This window comes from Ipomoea nil, unplaced genomic scaffold (assembly GCF_001879475.1).
Source record: "Ipomoea nil cultivar Tokyo-kokei standard unplaced genomic scaffold, Asagao_1.1 scaffold1720, whole genome shotgun sequence".
In the NCBI taxonomy this organism is placed as follows: domain Eukaryota; kingdom Viridiplantae; phylum Streptophyta; class Magnoliopsida; order Solanales; family Convolvulaceae; genus Ipomoea; species Ipomoea nil.
In genome coordinates this window covers 29,889-48,803 of record NW_017618148.1, presented here as the reverse complement: position 1 = coordinate 48,803, position 18,915 = coordinate 29,889, and the positions used below count along the sequence as shown (strand labels likewise).

General features: G+C 34.9%; 1 protein-coding gene across 1 annotated transcript; it reads left to right on the top strand.

Annotated features, from left to right (window-relative positions):
• Positions 1 to 9,930: 9,930 nt before the first annotated feature.
• Positions 9,931 to 11,829, top strand: LOC109191741 (formin-like protein 20). The gene has a single exon (XM_019342392.1). It carries the CDS (start codon positions 9,931 to 9,933, stop codon positions 11,827 to 11,829), a length of 1,899 nt encoding a protein of 632 aa, XP_019197937.1.
• The last annotated feature ends 7,086 nt before the right edge of the window (positions 11,830 to 18,915 follow it).

Here is an 18,915-nt window from a genome sequence, read left to right as displayed (position 1 = left end):
GCTTGGCTTAAGTTGATGTGTTGCTCAGACCAACTTTTTTGGCAATTGAATTAAAATATTTCTTGATGTCAAGGGCTTGCCCAATTGCCTTTCATTGATGAAGCTCTGCTCCTTGCAGAGGTTGCAAAGGTTGAACATACATTGACGATAAGGTTATCTATCTTTATTACCCAATTGAGCTCAAAGAGATTAGTATTTTAATCGATCATGTAATCAAATTTTAATTACATTCAAAAAAAAAAAAAAATTTTAATTGAGCCAAATTGCCTTTCATTGGTATTTGTAGAATTTTAATTTTTTTTTTAATTAGTAAATCATACCGACCACCTAGTGGTTGGTAATTCAAATTTTTTAATTTTTTCTTTGTAAATTTTACCGACCACCAGTGGATGGTAATTCCGACCAATTACCGACCATCAGTGGTAGGAAATACGCTCTCTTTATCCGACAACTAATAGTTTCGACCTCCTAAAAAAGAAATCGGTATTTCCGACCACCTTGACTAGTTGTCGGTAATAGCGTGGGTTTTTTTTCCGAATCCATAAAATGGTCGGTAAGTTAGTCGGAAATTGTATTTCCGACCGGAAATCTCAGTGGTCGGAAAAATGCAGAATTCCAGCAGTGTATATTTCATATTTGATTGCAAGATAGATTTCTTTTGGATAAACTTCGGAGAGCTGCATGCAATAGGGTATGATCAACAGATCAAGAATGATCAAGGATTAATATAATCTCATCTCGGCATGAAAATCTTGCCGCTGAGTTTTAAATACAATAGCTTCTAATTTAAACTTATTAAAAGTTATTAACAAAAATCAAACTATAGTCATTAAAATTGTAACTTATAATTTTAACAATTTTTCTACCGTACTAATTATGCGATAATAAGCTACAAGTAAGAGATAAGGTTTAATCTCAGTCCTTGATCTATTCAAAATCAACCGCCCGGATTGAAAGAAACATAAAAAAAAAAAAAAAAAACAATAGCATTATGGTAATTGCACATTTTTTTTATTTTTATTTTTTGTAATTTTGAGTACTTTTTTTTTTGAATGCTACTAGCTCTATTACATTGTAATATCTGTTCATATACTTTCTCAACCTACTGAAACACAAAGAGCCAATAACGCCCCCTTCCAAACGGAAGTCCAACCCGGGTACCATTAGACCACATAGTCCTGGTTTGTAATTTTGAGTACAATTGCACATATGTTCAAAACTTAAGGTGCGTATATTCAAAACTTAAAGTGCGTATGTTCAAAACTTAAGGTGCGTATTTTTTGTTTATGGCTGGATATCTACAGTGCTTCTGCTTCCGCTACTGCGAGTTAAGTTTCTCGTTGATTATTCTCTGTACAGTTAGATCATATTTAGATCTCACATTTGGTATCAGAGCCTTTATAATCTCAGCCATGGTTGATATTATGTTGTGTTGCCTCTTGAGCTGTAAACCTGCTGGGTGTTAGCCGTTTTGTCTCATACTTGACTCAGAACCCTAGATGGTGTATTGGTATTTTCTGAGCATGAGTACCATAATAATGAATAATAATGTATCCTGTATCCCATCGATACAGGCTTTATATAGGCACATTGGTGGAATACAGACTTAAACCTAATTGTCCAGTCCAACCATTTACTTAATGAGCCTAGTCCACTTGCACCACATAAATAAGACCCATAATATATAATATGTATTATACGGGAAAGTCTTACAGTCTCCCACTTGGTGCAAGTACTAGCAAACTCTCATCAAAGAACAAAACACACGAACCATAGTAATATGTCCTCTTGATCTACTGAAAAAGTGAGTAATATCTCCTATGATCAATGCATTTTGATTCCCCAACTTGAATCCTTTATGAACAAACCCAATGTTTATTCTTGGTACCTTAAGGGATGTTTCTCAAAATAAAATATATATGCGCAACTTAAGAGAGAAAACCAACCAAATTGTACAAAAGAGTACACTGTATGATCTCTAAGATCCTTAAAAGCATGCCTTGAGTAGAGATCTCTTAATGTTAGTATAATGCTAACTATATTCTATGACTTCTTTATAAGTTAACATAAGCACTACCTCTGACATCTAAGAGCTTGGAGTTGACACGTCTGTCACTCTCACTCATCAAAATAGCCAAAAGATAGTAAGTCACAGAAACATTCCAATAACTTAGACAGTAAACCAAAACTCTAAGTCCATAAATTTGGAATGTTAAACATAAACCATATCTTCTCAAATAATCTTAAGGTCCACTTCAAAATGAACTAAACATTATGAGTCTTACTTTTATTTCTCACAAAATTGTCTTGAGCCTTACAAACCAAAATGACCCATGATCAATTTTGAAGAAACTAAAAACTCTATTAAATGCTAAAAAATTAATTATTAAATAACAGTGCGCCACAAGTTAAATGTTTTGTTCTAATAAACTCTTTAATATTGTTACAACATTTTCATAAATATGTTGCACAATCAATATGAATTTATATGAACAAATACAACATTAATACTTGTGGAATCCTTTGGACTTATTGTTGGACATACAATCCAATTTGATGTATGAATCCAATTAAATCTAAAATCTTTAGTGGAGTGTCTTAATGATCCTTTTCTAAATGATTGTTTGACATACAATCCAATTTGATGTATGAATCCAATTAAATCCAAATTCTTTAGTGGAGTATCTTAATGATCCTTTTCTAAATGATCACTCCCACTGTTCAGCGAAATTAATGATATACGTACTCATAATTGATTTGACCAACTAATTAATGAAGATATAACTCCCATAAATTAGACCCATAAACTCAATGGTCCAAGTGAGTTATTACATAAATAGAAAATGATCTAGTACTGAAATAGATCCAAACTTAATATTATTACCTACAATAATTACCATTAACAAAATATGGTAGTCAGTAATAAACTAATAATTAAGACTTAGTGAACATGTTATGCATAATAATCAATATTATTACCATAATAAACATGTTATACGTCAAAATAAAATTGCTATAATTATTATTAAAATATCACTCAATAATGGTGGGATCCATACTTTAATGACCCGGATAGATCCTAAATAGCTTGTTCAAAATCGGTTTTAAAGTCCCAAGTGAAATATAGGATTAAAATATGCTCAAAATTAAATGGGAAACCAAAACAAGCAACTTTAGTAGGTCATAATGTCCAAAATTGATCTAAGGATCCAAAGTTGAATGATATTTAATACATAGTCTATGAATTAATAATATGTTAAATCCATCCTTAAAATATACTTTTTTAAATGCATAATTATAACAATAAAATTATAAAAATGCTTAGCATGCTTGGATTTTGCATTTTAATATATATTAACTCATATATATCCTAAACAAATTGCAATACTTCAGACAATTTAATATAACCCTAATATTAAATTAAAATTTAAATAGCAAATCTAAAACTTAATATTTGCCTAAAGTTGAATAATAATCTTTTTTCTTTTTGAAGTTACTGGCTCTATTACATTGTAGTATCTGTTCATATACGTTCTCAACCTACTGAAACACAAAGAACCAGATGCTCGAACTTATAATCTTCCAAATGGAAGTCCAACCCGGATACCATTGGACCACATAGTCCTGGTTGAATAATAATTTAATTATGAATTTAATGTAAAAATTATTAGGAACTAAAAGACATCAATTTTTCAAGGGGAGGTACCGCCATGGCGCCATCTCTTCATCTTCGTCCACAGCATAGTTGGTTGCTGACCCATCCATTCTCTGTGCCGGAACTGCATCAGCGAAGACAGTTGTCGGCTACCAAAACCGCGAAGTTGCCGGAAACTCAACGCCTATCCGTCGAACATGCTGCGTGTGTCGCAGCACCTTCATCCTCCTCATGTAGCAGCAGAATCAATGGCCAACCTTTCTGGATGATTGAGAGACGGTCTCCCATCAGCTTCATGCTACGCCGTCGTTAGAAACGGAGGAGACAGCCATCACCCTTCTTAATGCCCCCAACCTAGCCACCCCATGGTAGTTGGTTTTCTTTACTCGTACGCAACAAAAAAAAAAAAAAAAAAAAAAAAAAAAAAAGGAGGAAAGCCGCAGCGCCCCATGGCGCTGCCATTCACCGGTGCTCGCACTTCACATCGCCGGCCTCCCCGCGCCGTCCATCTCTACCATCATTAGTTCCAGAAACAGAGGAGATGGTGGGAACCTAGCGCCACAGCGTGCCGTCCAAATGGAAACCATAACAGGCACTATAATCCGATGTTTCTCAATCTCCGGTGACACGTAGAACAACACAATAAATTAGCAACAAATTATATCCAAAAAAAAAATTATAATTCCAAGCAATTTTTTTTTTAACAATAAATCATTTACACGAGATTAAAATTGCTTAATGCCAAAAAAAAAAAAAAATTCAGTAGTCCAAAACTCATACAAAATCTTGATGTATATGAAAAAATTAATATTGTTTTTAGGCAAAACAATCAATCAGGCAGATTATAAAGGCTCTGATACCAAATGTGAGATCTACATATCTAAATATGATCTAACCATAGAAAATAATCTACGAGAAACTTAACTTGTAGTAGCGAAAGCGGTAGCACGGTAGATCTCCAGCCATGGTTGATATCTTGTTGTGTTGCCTCTTGAATGGTAGATCTGCAGAATAGGGTTAACCGTTTTGTCTCATACTTGACTCAAGGTACTTTCTGAGCAGCATGAGTACCATAATAATGAATAATATACTTCATTTACGTACGTTTAAATGATTAATGTGTTGTGTACGATGTATACATCTAATATAAGTAAAATTACAGTTCATTTACGTACGTTTAAATGATTAATGTGTGGTTAGGAACACTCATTCATGAAATTAAAATTATGGTATTGAATAAAATACTACCATACCATATAATTTAATTTACAAGTGATAAATTATTGAGCTATTACATTTCAGGTAAAATTAATATTATTGGCTTATTAATTACGTAGTACATTTTAAAGAAGAGAAAATTTCAATTTTGGTCCATTGATTATTGGAGTTGTGTTAATTGCAACACTTGACTTTCAAAAATATTAATTTAGTACCTTGACTATGTAATTTCTATCAATTTTGGTCACGCACGCCGGCCAAATTGCCGGCCAAATCTCACCAGAAAAATTTAATAAGTCAAATAATGAGGGTATTTTAGTCATTTTACTATCTTTTGTTTCTTCTCCAATCAGCTTCTCCCCATTTCCGGCTTCTCCGATGAGCTTTCTTGTTTTCTTTCCCTATTACTTCTCTCATATTTTACCTTTCTCCTCTGTAAAAAAAAACGCCGACAGCTAGTTGTAAACAAAACCGGAGAAGAGAGCGGAGGAGGAGAGCCATAGCTGCTAAGATATATGCTGGGCTGAGAGCTCATCAAGGGAACTACAATTTCCCTAAGCACTGCGACAACAATGGGCAAATTATGCTATGCGCACGTGCGCACCTTGCAAGGTGCGCACGTCTCTAAAACGGCGTCGTTTTCCCTGAAAACGACGCCGTTCTAATTATAAAAAAAAATTGTTCGAAAGGCCGTTAACAGCGTTAACAACGTATTCATTATGAAATTATGAATGTAGAGTTATGACATTATGAATGTACAGTTATAGAATTATGAATGTACAGTTATGGAATTATGAACTTACAATTATGAACATAGAGCTTCGAAAATTATGAATGTTCGGTATGGAATTATGAATATACAGTATAGAATTATGAATGTACAGTTATGGAATTATGAATGTACAGTTATGAAATTATGAACACAGAACTCTGACATTATGAACTTACAATTATGAACATAGAGCTTCGAAAATTATGAATTTACAGTTATTGAATTATGAATGTACAGTTATGAAATTATGAATGTACAGTTATAGAATTATGAATGTACAGTTATGAAATTAAGAACACAGAGCTGTGAATATATGCTCCTATAACGAAGCGGTCTGAAATTAAAAAAAAAAAAAAAAAAGATAACGGTGCCACTGACGGCACCATTACCGTGCCCATGATGCACTGGGCACGAGTCCACAGCATAACGATCCACAACAATGAGGTCCTCAAGGCTCTCTGTCATGAAGCAGGCTGGACCGTCGAGCCCGACAGCACCACTTATCGCAGGGTTCTTCTTCTTCTTCTTCTTCTTCATATATGTGAAATCAAAGAATGAATTTTTGTTCACTTTATCTCTGCTAATGGGATTTAACCTGGGTGCCATAGATCTAGATATTTACCGACATGGGTTTGCTTTGTTTGGATCATACATTGATGCCTGATTAGCTTTTTCCAAGATTTGATCCAGAAAAGATTGGATTCTTTCTTTGATATATAGGGCTATATGCTACTTTTCCTTTTCCTGTCATTGTATAACCCATGGCCCTGCTTTTCAACTGTTTCTCCGCTGAATTTATCCATATGTCTCCTCAATTCTTGAAAGATTTTATGGATTACACACCTTTCCAAAAATTCATATCGATTGGGTTTTGTTTACAGCTAGCTGTCGACATTTTTTTACAGAGGAGAAAGGCTGAAGATGAGAGAAGTAATAGGGAAAGAAAACAAGAAAGCTCATCGGAGAAGCCGGAAATGGGGAGAAGTGATCGGAGAAGAAACAAAAGATAGTAAAATGTTTAAAATACCCTATTTATTTGACCTATTAAATTTTTTCGGTGAGATTTGGCAGGCAATTTGGTTGGCGTGATCAAAATTGCATAGTGAAGGTACTAAATTAACATTTTTTAAAGTCAAAGTGTTGCAATTAACACAATTTCAATAGTCAGTAGATCAAAATTGAAATTTTCTCTTTTAAAGAAATATATATTATTTTCTATTATATATTATATTGAATATGCACAGATCTTTATTCGTGTGAGAGGCCGGATCAAGTTAAAAAATGTAATAAAAATCATAAATAAAGTATCCATTATTTATAAAGGAAATAAAGTATTACATTTTCCATATACTTCTCTTATAAGTATTACATTTTCATCAAATTCGATTTGTTTTACTGGACCGAATCATCTTGTAAAAAACTTTAATTGGATTACAAAATTAACGGTTTCAACAATAATTCAATTGATACAACGGGTTAAACAATAATATTGTCATGCATGATTATAAATATTATGCCCGCATGAGCAGCTCAACTTGTTCATAGGAGTAAAGTTTGGAAAGAATGACCAGAGATTATTGAGTCTCACTAGCGATAATGTGGAAGCAATCTCTCACGTAGTAAACTGATTTACAATTATCCTCCCAGATGCTGGGTCGTTATATCGTGGACCGCGGTGCATAATCAATTATGCACCGCGTAGTGTTAACGGAGTGACACTACAGTGTATCTAAACCGACAATGTCTCGCATATTATTTTTATATTATCAAATGAAACTGCAGTTATATCAAAATGATACTGTAGTTGTGGTGAAATGAAACTGCAGTATATATACAATGGAACTGAATAATATTTCACATATTTGAGTGTATATTCTACAATGAAGCTGTAATTATATCAAAATGATCATGTAGTTGTGTTTAATGAAACTATAGTGTATATAAAATAAAATTAAATAACATTTTCACATATTTGAGTGTATAAATATTGAATAAAACTGTAGTTGTGTTGAACTAAAACTGCAGTGTATACAGGGCCGGTCCTATCATTTTATAGGCCCAGGGCGTATGAACAAAAATGGGCCCTATATTAAATTAATATATATTTTTATAATTAAAATTTAAATTAAATAAGGAAAAAAATACTAATGTTGACGTGAAATAAGATTCACAAGTTTTTAATGATTATACATACAAATGAAAGTAATTCTAGATGCATTCTTAAATTTAAAATAGCCAATAACTGCATCAATGTTTTCATAAATAAAAAATTATTGTTTATAAAAATAAATAAATAATTTAAAACTAAATGAGCTTATAGAGAATCACATTATTATTATAATAAAAAATAAAGTAATTTTGAATAAAAATTTATAAAACAAACCTTACAAATAAAAGCATAGCAAAAAATCTTAATTATTGAGAGTAATAAATCAAAATACTCTAAACGTAATAAAAAATATTTATAATAAAATATGAAACATAATTAATTTGATAAAATAGTTCAAATAAAAAAGACACAATAAATCACACCTCTTCTATATTGATGTCATATTTATAAATACTTTTTTTTCTTTTAGTTAGATCAATTTCAAAATTTTTTTGATTAATTTGAATACGATGATACACAATAGGACTTCTAAACTACATTGACTAAATAATTCATAAAAAACTAAACTAAAATTACTTTTAAAATATTTTTCATAACTAAATAACAAAATATATTACATATACATAAATCAGTATAAAGTTCACAAAATAATACATATTTTAAATAAAAGTAGTAAATTACTCGAATATAAATATATTCAAAATTTGATATGAATCACAAATCAATCTATATTATAAATCTCATTATAATTATAAAAAGGTAAAAAAATATCACAAAGTTACAAATTAAATTTTAAAAAAATACAAATTAAAAATTTAAATAAATTTAATAAGTTACAAATTTAATACTATATAACAATAATATCCATAAATTCAATTTTAATACTATATATAATAATATCCCTAAAGAGTAACTGAGTGAGGAAAATCTTAAAGCCAATTCATCACACGCATATAAAGAGACTTGACCCCCAAACCTCACTCATTCAAACAACAAACTCTACCAACTCGGCTGACTTACAACACTTTAACATAATTGTATACTAAATATTATACCAATATCTATAGTATATATAAAAGGTATTGGGATAGGGTGGTGGGCCCCTTCCAAGAGTGGGCCCTGGGCAAGGGCCCAGCCTGCCCTTGCCCAGGGCCGGGTCTGAGTGTATACAAAATGATAAGAATAAAGTTATATTTTTGCTGATTCCGTTTCTTTTCCATTAAATAAGACGGCATCGTTTTGATGCGAGGTGCATAATCGATTATGCACCGCGGTGCACGATATAATTTGACCTAGATGCTCTGTCGAGTCCTTAGGGTTGAGGATTCAACATTTTGGGGAGAATGATTATAAATATTAAATATTATTTTAAAGACCCTTTCAACATATGAACCAGTTCACAATCGCTATGTACGTAGTATTCTGAACTCTGCATGCGGGACTATGGAGTCACGATCACTCATCCATGCGGCCGCATGAAGAAATGTGGAATTGAATTGGGAGAAGACGACAAATAGAAGGTTTGTTCTGTCGGGTCCTCCACGTGTAATTGAATTTCAACATTCAAGTCCTTCTGACTTCAATTCCTTCAATCTCAGATCCATCTAACAAGTTTGGCAACTAATTAAACTCTTCAAAGTTCTCCGCGCGAGTTTAGCTCACTGGTTCAAAAAGTAGTATTTAAAAGAAGAAATCAAAGTTCAAACTTCGACAATGGCAATGTGCAGATTATATTCAAAGCGGACAGATTCATTGTGCAGATTATATTCAAAGTGGACAGTCCTGTCTGCTGAACCATTGAGTCACCGTGATTTATATCCTTCTACATGTTCTGTCAGGTCGAGATGTGAGGACCCTTGAAAAGTTCAATCTGCTGAACCATTAAGTCACCGTAATTTATATCTTTCTAAATGCTCTGTTGGACGGAGTGTGAGGGACCTTCGAGGTTGAGAATTCAACCTTCTGGGAGAAGTTCTAGGGCATTTGAAGGGCCAAGACTTACTGGGCTGTGTTCATACAAATTATTATATGAAATTAAAGCTGTTCAGACCCATTCAAGTCGTGGCAACATGGCCATGTTACATATAAATATGCTTACTCTTCGCATTTAATTACTCCCACCCACAACAATTCCTTCATTTACTTCACATAATTTCTTAGCCAACAAAAACAATCATGAAGCTTAAAATCGTTACTCTTGGTATTGTGACTGTCATGTATCTGCTTTTTCTTCTGACCACCTACCCCTATGATGGAGACAGTAGAGATGTTTATGGAACTGGTGAACAAGAATGGATGATGAAGAATCATCTGATGTTGCCGTCTCCCAATGGTGCTGATCTGAACGAGAAGAATTTTGTAACTACAAAGAAAGGAGGGTTTCAGTCCAAAAAGGAATATCTTTTCTTACAATCTTTGCAGACATGGCGATCTAATTCTGAGCCAGGATCCAACCCCGAGCACAATGCAGTTGGTCCCGCTGGTGAGAAGAACTTTGCAGGATTGGAGTTGAAAAAGAAACGTGTTTTACTACTTTCCCTTCAAAAGCAGGGACCTGTTACTTCTCCCGGACCGAACCGAAAGCACAATTCAATTAAGCCTCCACCACCCAATCCAAGCCATAAACACCGCGTCAACACATTCCCTGAAAAGAACTTTGCAAGTTCTGAGTTGAGAAACCAACATGTTTTACTACCTTCCCTTCAAAAGGGGGGACCCGTTACTTCTCCAGGATCCAACCCAGGATACAATTTACCACCCAGTCCAAGTCATAAGCCAGTCAGCACATTCAGTGAAAAGAATTTTGCAAGTTCTGAGTTGAGAAGCCAACATGTTTTACTACCTTCCCTTCAAAAGGGGGGGCCTGCTACTTCTCCCGAACCAAACCGAAGGCACAATTCAATTAAGCCTCCACCACCCAATCCAAGCCATAAACACCCCGTCAGCACATTCACTGAAAAGAACTTTGCAAGTTCTGAGTTGAGAAGCCAACATGTTTTACTACCTTCCCTTCAAAAGGGGGGACCTGTTACTTCTCCCAGACCAAACCGAGGGCACAATTCAATTAAGCCTCCACCACCCAATCCAAGCCATAAACACCCCGTCAGCACATTCACTGAAAAGAACTTTGCAAGTTCTGAGTTGAGAAACCAACATGTTTTACTACCTTCCCTTCAAAAGGGGGGACCTGTTACTTCTCCAGGATCCAATCCAGGACACAATTTACCACCCAGTCCAAGTCATAAGCCAGTCAGCACATTCAGTGAAAAAAACTTTCCAAGTTCTGAGTTGAGAAGCCAACATGTTTTACTACCTTCCCTTCAAAAGGGGGGACCTGTTACTTCTCCCGGACCAAACCGAGGGCACGATTCAATTAAGCCTCTACCACCCAATCCAAGCCATAACCACCCAGTCAGCACATTCAGTGAAAAGAACTTTGCAAGTTTTGAGTTGAGAAACCAACATGTTTTACTACCTTCCCTTCAGAAGGGGGGACCTGTTCCTTCTCCAGGACACAATTTACCACCCAGTCCAAGTCATAAGCCTGTCAGCACATTCAGTGAAAAGAACTTTGCAAGTTCTGAGTTGAGAAGCCAACATGTTTTACTTCCTTCCCTTCAAAAGGGGGGATCTGTTACTTCTCCCAGACCAAACCGAGGGCACAATTCAATTAACCCTCCACCACCCAATCCAAGCCATAACCACCCAGTCAGCACATTCAGTGAAAAGAATTTTGCAAGTTCTGAGTTGAGAAACCAACATGTTTTACTACCTTCCCTTCTAAAGGTGGGACCTGTTACTCCTCCAGGACCCAATCCAGGAAACAATTCAGCACCCAGTCCAAGTCATAACCCAGTCAGCACATTCAGTGAAAAGAACTTTGCAAGTTTCGGGTTGAGAAGCCAACATGTTTTACTACCTTCCCTTCAAAAGGGTCCTGCTACTTCTCCAGGACCTAACCCTGGACACCATTCAATTAGTTCAATTGATCATAAGAACTTTGCAGGTTTGAAAATGAGAAAGAACCATATTTCTCTTCCATCTATGAAACTGCGGCCAATTACTCCTCCATGAACAACTCTTGGTCAAAACTCAGGGTGCAACATGCGTACTAAAAAGAACTTTGCAGATAGGAAAATGGCTTCTGCACATCCTCCTCCATTTCCTCTGGTGGTTAGTTGCATCTCTAAAGGCTACTAGCTAATTAAGTTACAGTATTAAATTTCAGCGGATACTGTCCATTTATTTGTTCTTTCTGTCTCTTTTTCTTCTTTTGTTTTTTCAAATTTATTGTAGTGACTGAATAAAATAAAATGAATGTAATAATTAATGATCTGAAATATGGAGTATGAAATAAAAGTGTCATGTTTAGTTCTATTATATAATTTGTTGTCTATATCTGCATATATATTTGCATGCGACAAAGAAAATTTAGAAAATTTCATGACTTAATAATATAATAAATGAATAATAAGAGTAAAATTAGTCACGAAACTATATATAAAAATGCAATTAGATCATCCATCTCAAAAAATATAAATAACTCCATAAACAAGCAAAAATATTGTAATTAGTTCAAAAGTGACATGTCTACTACGTAAATTGCTAAGATGGCGATTAACCTTTGATACATTATTTTATTTATTTATTTTATTAATTTTAGATATTAAAAAAAAAGTGACCCCTTAAAATATCAATATACGAGTAATATTTTAAAAATATAATGTAGAATCCAGACTATGTCTCGGATATCAGAATATTCATTTTTCTAGAATATCATTTTGAAATAGCAGTGCTATTCATATTTTAGATCATTGTTGTTGTATTGCATCTTTAATATGAATTCAAATTTAGTTGATTCTTATTATTCTAGACAAAATTTTATTGTAAAAGTTTATGGTATAAAATTAAGAACTAAGAGAGAAAAGTTCTTAGTTCTTCAAATTCTCTAATTAGTGCAGATTAAGGCACAAATTAATGAGGAAAAGTGTTTCGAAGGGCAATTTGATCATACGATAGCATCAACCCAAAACAAAATAATGTAAACATATCTCATTATCCTTTTCAAAGGTACACTAGCAACAAAAGGAAAACCCCCAAACACATGACCTCACGCCGGTAGAGATAACAATGCCCTCCAACTAATGTACAACCCAACGCCTTACGTTACACCACACCTAGCACACTACTGCATAGCCTAATGTCCTATGATGCACCCTCCTAAAATCATAAATTTGTTTTTATTTTTTATTTTTTTTTTTGCACACCTCACATCTTTTTTGAGAAATTCGAAGCAAAATATTCAGAAATTCAAATCGCACCAGAAATATCAATTAGCAGAAACATCCAGAAACTGACCCAACTTTTTGAATTTTTTGAAAAATATTGGTAACAAATTTTGAGACCAAATTTTCCATATATCAAGTTTAACAAAACTACGACAGGCACAAAAAAAATTCAAAGCAAAACAATGAACGTAACTAATTTTTTCTGATTTTTCAAAGTTGATCGCGCAAAACTGCAAATTTCTGACAGATTGTGTTTTTTTCTACTCAAAATAAAGTTTGAGATGGATTATAACTTATTGGAGCATGAGGAAAATCTAGGCTCTGATACCAAATGATACAAAACTGGTTGGCTTGATCTTTTCTTTTTTTCAAACTCTAATATAAAGAAGAGTTAATACCCAAAATAGTCCCTCGACTATGTCGTAATTACCAATTTGGTCATCGACTATCATTCTTACCCAATTAAGTCCTCAACTATACAATTTTTACCCAATTTAGTCCTTTGTCAATTTGACTGTTTGTTGACTGTCAAAAGTGGAAATAAAGTTGTAATTTTACAAGTTTTCTCCTTCCTCCTCATTTAGCAGCGCAAAACATGTAGCAATAAGCTCCGGTTGGGTTCTAAACCTGTCAGTATCGAAGTAGTGGTTATGCATCGGATAACCCATGAATTTGATTTCCAACGATTTTTTGACGATCGAAATCTGATCGGAGTGTATTGCTGCATGGTTTGGCGCTGCTAAATGGAGAGGAAGGAGAAATCTTGTAAAATTATAATTTTATCCCGACTTTTGACAGTCAACAAATAGTCAAATTAATACAGAGGACTAAATTGGGTAAGAATTGTATAGTTGAGGACTAAATTGGGTAAGAATTGTATAGTTGAGGACTTAATTGAGTAAAAGTTACATAGTTGAGGACTTAATTGAGTAAGAATGGTAGTTGAGGACCAAATTGGTAATTATGACATAGTCGAGGGACCATTTTGGGTATTAACTCTATAAAGAATCTCATAGAATGGCTTATTTTGTTGGGTGAATTTGATTCAAAGGTTTAACTTGGGCTGGGAAAGGGTTGGGTGAATTTGATTCAAATTAAAGCTTTAACTTGGGCTGGGAAAAAAAGGCTAATTTTTTTTTTATTTTGATAAGTTCACGGCCACAACGGATTATAAGGTGATACATGGAGTAAGAACGACGCCACAAGTGAGGTTTTATACTTGATAAGTCAAGATGGCCATGACCGACTCACGACCGAATTGAACTCATTTCGAGTTCAAAAAAACACTCTGTTTTCTAACTCAAAAAATTCAACTCTCTATTTTATTCATATAAGACAGCGATATTTATAGTTGTAGATCCTAGTTTCATTAGACACTTCCCAAAAGAACTAGAAATTCTAACAACTAAAAACAAACTAATTATGATAAACATAAATAACAAACAACACTAAAACTCCTAAATCTAATTTAATATAAACTGACTAACTATAAAAGCACACAATCAATTTAAATCACAAATTAACTAACTAAATAATGAATATAATAATTCCCAAAAACTAATTAATTTAAAATTATAATGGCACCATAATTTATTAACAACTCAATCATGGATTGGCTCACATGTTCGCAACAGTTGGCTACCCTAGTTCCAGTGTCTTGTCACTTGGATACTGCCACGGAACCATTTCCCAACCCTACAGGAGTCTAGCCGGGGCTTTGTAGTACTTGACGGTGACTCGTCTTGATATGTCTTTTGCTATAAACTAACTGTGCCAGCATATGCATGCTCCTTCTGTGGCACATTGGTCTCAACTGAAGTGTGTGCTGCGGTCTATTAAGGGTACCTTACACTTTGGGCTTCGTTTGTGCAAATCTCCTACAACTGATATTCATGTGTTCTCTAATTCGGATTGGGTTGGCTGTTCGTAGATCGAAAGTTTAGGAGTTGTTTTGCAGTGTTCATGGGCTCAAATTTATTCTCATGGGTGTGTCGAAAGCAGCGCACATTTGCCAGGTCTGAGGTAGAATACAAGGCCCTTGTTGATGTCGGTGCGGAAATCACGTGGATTGTTTCACTATTGCGTGAGCTGGGTATTAGCCAGTGCCTGTCCCGAAACTGTGGTGTGACAACCTTGGTGCTACTTATATGTGTGCCAATTCGGTATTTCATGCGCGCACGAAACACGTGGAGTGATTATCACTTTCTTAGGGATAAGGTAGCATCGGGGGAACTTCAGGTTAACTTTATTTCAACCAAAGATCATCTAGCGGATATCTTCATTAAGGCACTTCCGGCTTCGCGGTTTGCGGCTCTGCCGAACAAACTTCATGTTGTCGGTTCAACATGAGCTTGCGGGGGATTGTTAGGACTCTTGTACTCCTAGTTGTAGTATAAAACTTCCTTTCGTATTTGTTATATCTTATTGTATCCTTATCAGGTTAATGCATGTTTAATTACCTAAGTCTAATCGTCACATCAAAGAGTAAAAGTGATGGAGTAGAAATTAAGAATCTATATAATAGAACTCTATCAAATAAAAATTGACCCTTTTAACTACAATTAGATGGACAAAATTCAATTAGATTAAAAGACATTGATCGAATTAAATATTATTTTAAAATAAAATTGTAAAGTAGAATTGTGTTTTAACCCAACAGGGTAGCTCAAGTGGCAAATGAGCTCTCTTTGTGGGGGAGAATTCCAGGATAACATGGGTTTGATTCCCACAAGTGACGATCCCTTTTGGGCCGTCTTCTGTGTCTCTCGGAGCGAACCGAGTGGACCTACACCGTTTAAACGGATAGAGAAAGACCCGGACCACAATGTGTGGTTGACACAAAAAAAAAGTAGAATTGTTCAACATAAATGAGATTCCTAAGATATGGTCCGTCGGGTCCTTGACGTACGTGTAAACGTCAACAACATACGAGGGAATAAGTGAAATTCAATATTCAAGCAATGAGTTTTTTGCACTTTTAGTCCCACGACTATAGTGGCACTGGCAGAATTGATCCACGACTTTTGAACCTTGTAATTTTAGTCCACGACTATTGATCTTTTTGCAAAATGGTCCTTCCGGCCACTTTTCCGTCAAAATTTCACCGGAAAAAAAAATTCTCTATTTTTAGCTGGGTTAAATGCGGCGGCGGAGTACATGTACCAGTCCAAAGCTGTTGCCGGATAACCCAACTAGCCCGGGGAACGCCACGGCCGCTCCGCCACTTACTGACAGCCCTGCCTGCTCCAGGAACTCCGCCGTCTGGGACAGTAGTATGTAGCCCAGTAATATTGTATGTAGTCAAATATCAATTTTTTTCTTTTAATTTGTTGAGATAAGTAAAATGTCAATTTTAACCCGGCTAAAAATGAAGAATATTTTTTTTTCCGGTGAAATTTTGACGGAAAAGTGGCCGGAAGGACCATTTTTGCAAAAAAATCAATAGTCGTGGACTAAAATTGCAAGGTTCAAAAGTCGTGGATCAATTCTGCCGGTGTCACTATAGTCGTGGGACTAAAAGTGCAAAAAACTCTATAGCAATCAAGCCCTTTGAGTTTTTGGATTATTGTTATACTTCAATTCCTTCACTCTCAAACAGACACTTGATAAGTTGTTGGCAAGTTCTACGCGGAGGCCATTTGAAGGGCCAAGAGTACTTATTGGGTTGTGTAGTCATACAAATATACTGAATCCAAAACCCATAAAACATATGCTCCAAAATACATAAACGTCTACTTCACGAGCTCGGACCCATTCAACTTGCAATTGTTATACGGTGGATCATGGTCTGAAAGAGTGCCATTTTTTTAAATCCCGTATTTCGGGTGTTTTCAGAACAAAATGAAATTATAGTGTATTTAAAATTAAATTGAATTACTTGTCTCACATATTGTGTTTATATTATCAAATGAAAATATAATTGTATTGAAATGAAATTACAGTATGTATAAGAAGAAACTAAATAACATGTCTCGCATATTGGGTGTATATTGTCAAATTAAACTGTAGTTGAATATAAATGATACTATTTTAGTTGTGTTGAAATGAAACTATATTATGTGTAAAAAGAAACTGAATAACATGTCTCACATATTGATCGTGTGTATATTGTCAAATGAAACTGCAGTTATATGAAAACGATACTTTAGTTGTGTTATAATGAAACTACAGTATATATAAAATGCAGTTAAACTGAATAACAGTTTCACATTATTTGAGTGTATATTGTCCAATGAGACCGTAGTTGAATTAGAATTATAATTAGTGGTGTTGTAATAAGACTACATTGTGTATAAAATGAAACTCAATAACATGTCTCCTTGTAATAAGACTATTGTATGTATAGTGTCAAATAAAACTGTAGTTAAAACAAAATGAAACTTTAATTGTGCTGAATGAAACTACAAAGTATATAAAATGAAACTAAATATGTTATATAAACGTAATTAATTACACGGAACGATTGCCATTTCTTCTCATTAAAAGAAACGTATGACATCGTTTTGGATAATGGTCCGCAGTAAAATTTGCCTTCAACTTGTAATTTTTCTTTCCTTATTAATCAATTCCTTTCCGGTCAGTCTATCCACAGTCAACACCCTTCTTAACTCCATTTGGTTTTGCAAAATTATTGGAGTTCCAAAAATATCATTCTTGACCGTGTTACCTATAAATATGCCTCGTCTTGGCACATAATTCCCATAGCCACATTCATTTACTTTTCATACTTGCTTAGCCACTTAGCCACAAAAAGCAACAAAAAACAAAAAAAATCATGAAGCTTGAAGTTGGTATTCTTTGTATTATGGTAGCCACGTCTCTAGTGTTTCTACTGACCATCAACCCCAATGATGAAGACGGGAGAGTTGTTGTTGAAGATGATGAACAAGTATGGATGAGGAAGAATCATCTCATGCTACCGTCTAAATGGAGGCGTGTAACACCTCCAACTCCCAACTTCGATACCAATAATGTTAACGTTGTTGGTCTCAATGAAAGAAATTTTGCAACTACAAACATGAATCAACTTTTGTTGCCATCTATGCAATGGAGACATATTGCCCCTCCCTCGCCCAACCCTACTCTTGCCCAACACAACTTTGCTGATTTGCCGTCTGCAAAGGAAAATCTTTTTCTACCATCTTTGCAAACATGGCGCCCGGTTTCTCCTCCCAGATCCAACGGGGCACAATTCTGTTTCTCCAATTGGCGAGATAAACTTTGCTAGTTCAGAGTTGAAAAAGGAACAAGTTTTGCTACCATCCCTACAAAAGGGAACTGTTTCCCCTCCATCACCCAATCCTGGGAACAATTATGTTACCCCTCCAGGACCCAACCCTGCTGGGCAAAATTTTGTTAGCTCAATGGGTGAGAAAACCTTTGCAGTTTCAGAGTTAAAAGAGCAACAAGTTTTGCTACCATCCCTGGAAAGGGAACCTGTTACTCCTCCAACGCCAATTCTGGGCACAACTCAGTCACAACGCTTAGCCGAATGGACTTTGCACGTTCTAAGTTGAGAAGTCAACATATTTTACTACCTTCCGGACCTGTTACTTCTCCCGGATCCAGCTCTGGACACAATTCAGTGCCAGTTCCTCCTCAGGGAGAAAACTTTGCATATTTGAAAATGATAAAGAACCATAATTTAATGTCGTATTCTCAGAAACTGCGGCCAACTACTCCTCCAGGAACTGATGTTGAGCAAAACTCAGGTTGCAACATTATGGGTACTAAAAAGAAGTTTGCAGCAAGGAAAATGGGTGGTGCTCGTCTTCCCCAGTGGGTGTATCTCTAGAGGCTTCTAGCTAAGTTTATAGCACTTAAAAACTAACTTGATAGTATTAAGTCTCTGCGGATCCGATAATCCCTTTTC

Bases quoted from the DNA above. Each gene is read 5' to 3' on its own strand.
- LOC109191741 (XM_019342392.1), top strand. From the start codon at position 9,931: ATGAAGCTTAAAATCGTTACTCTTGGTATTGTGACTGTCATGTATCTG.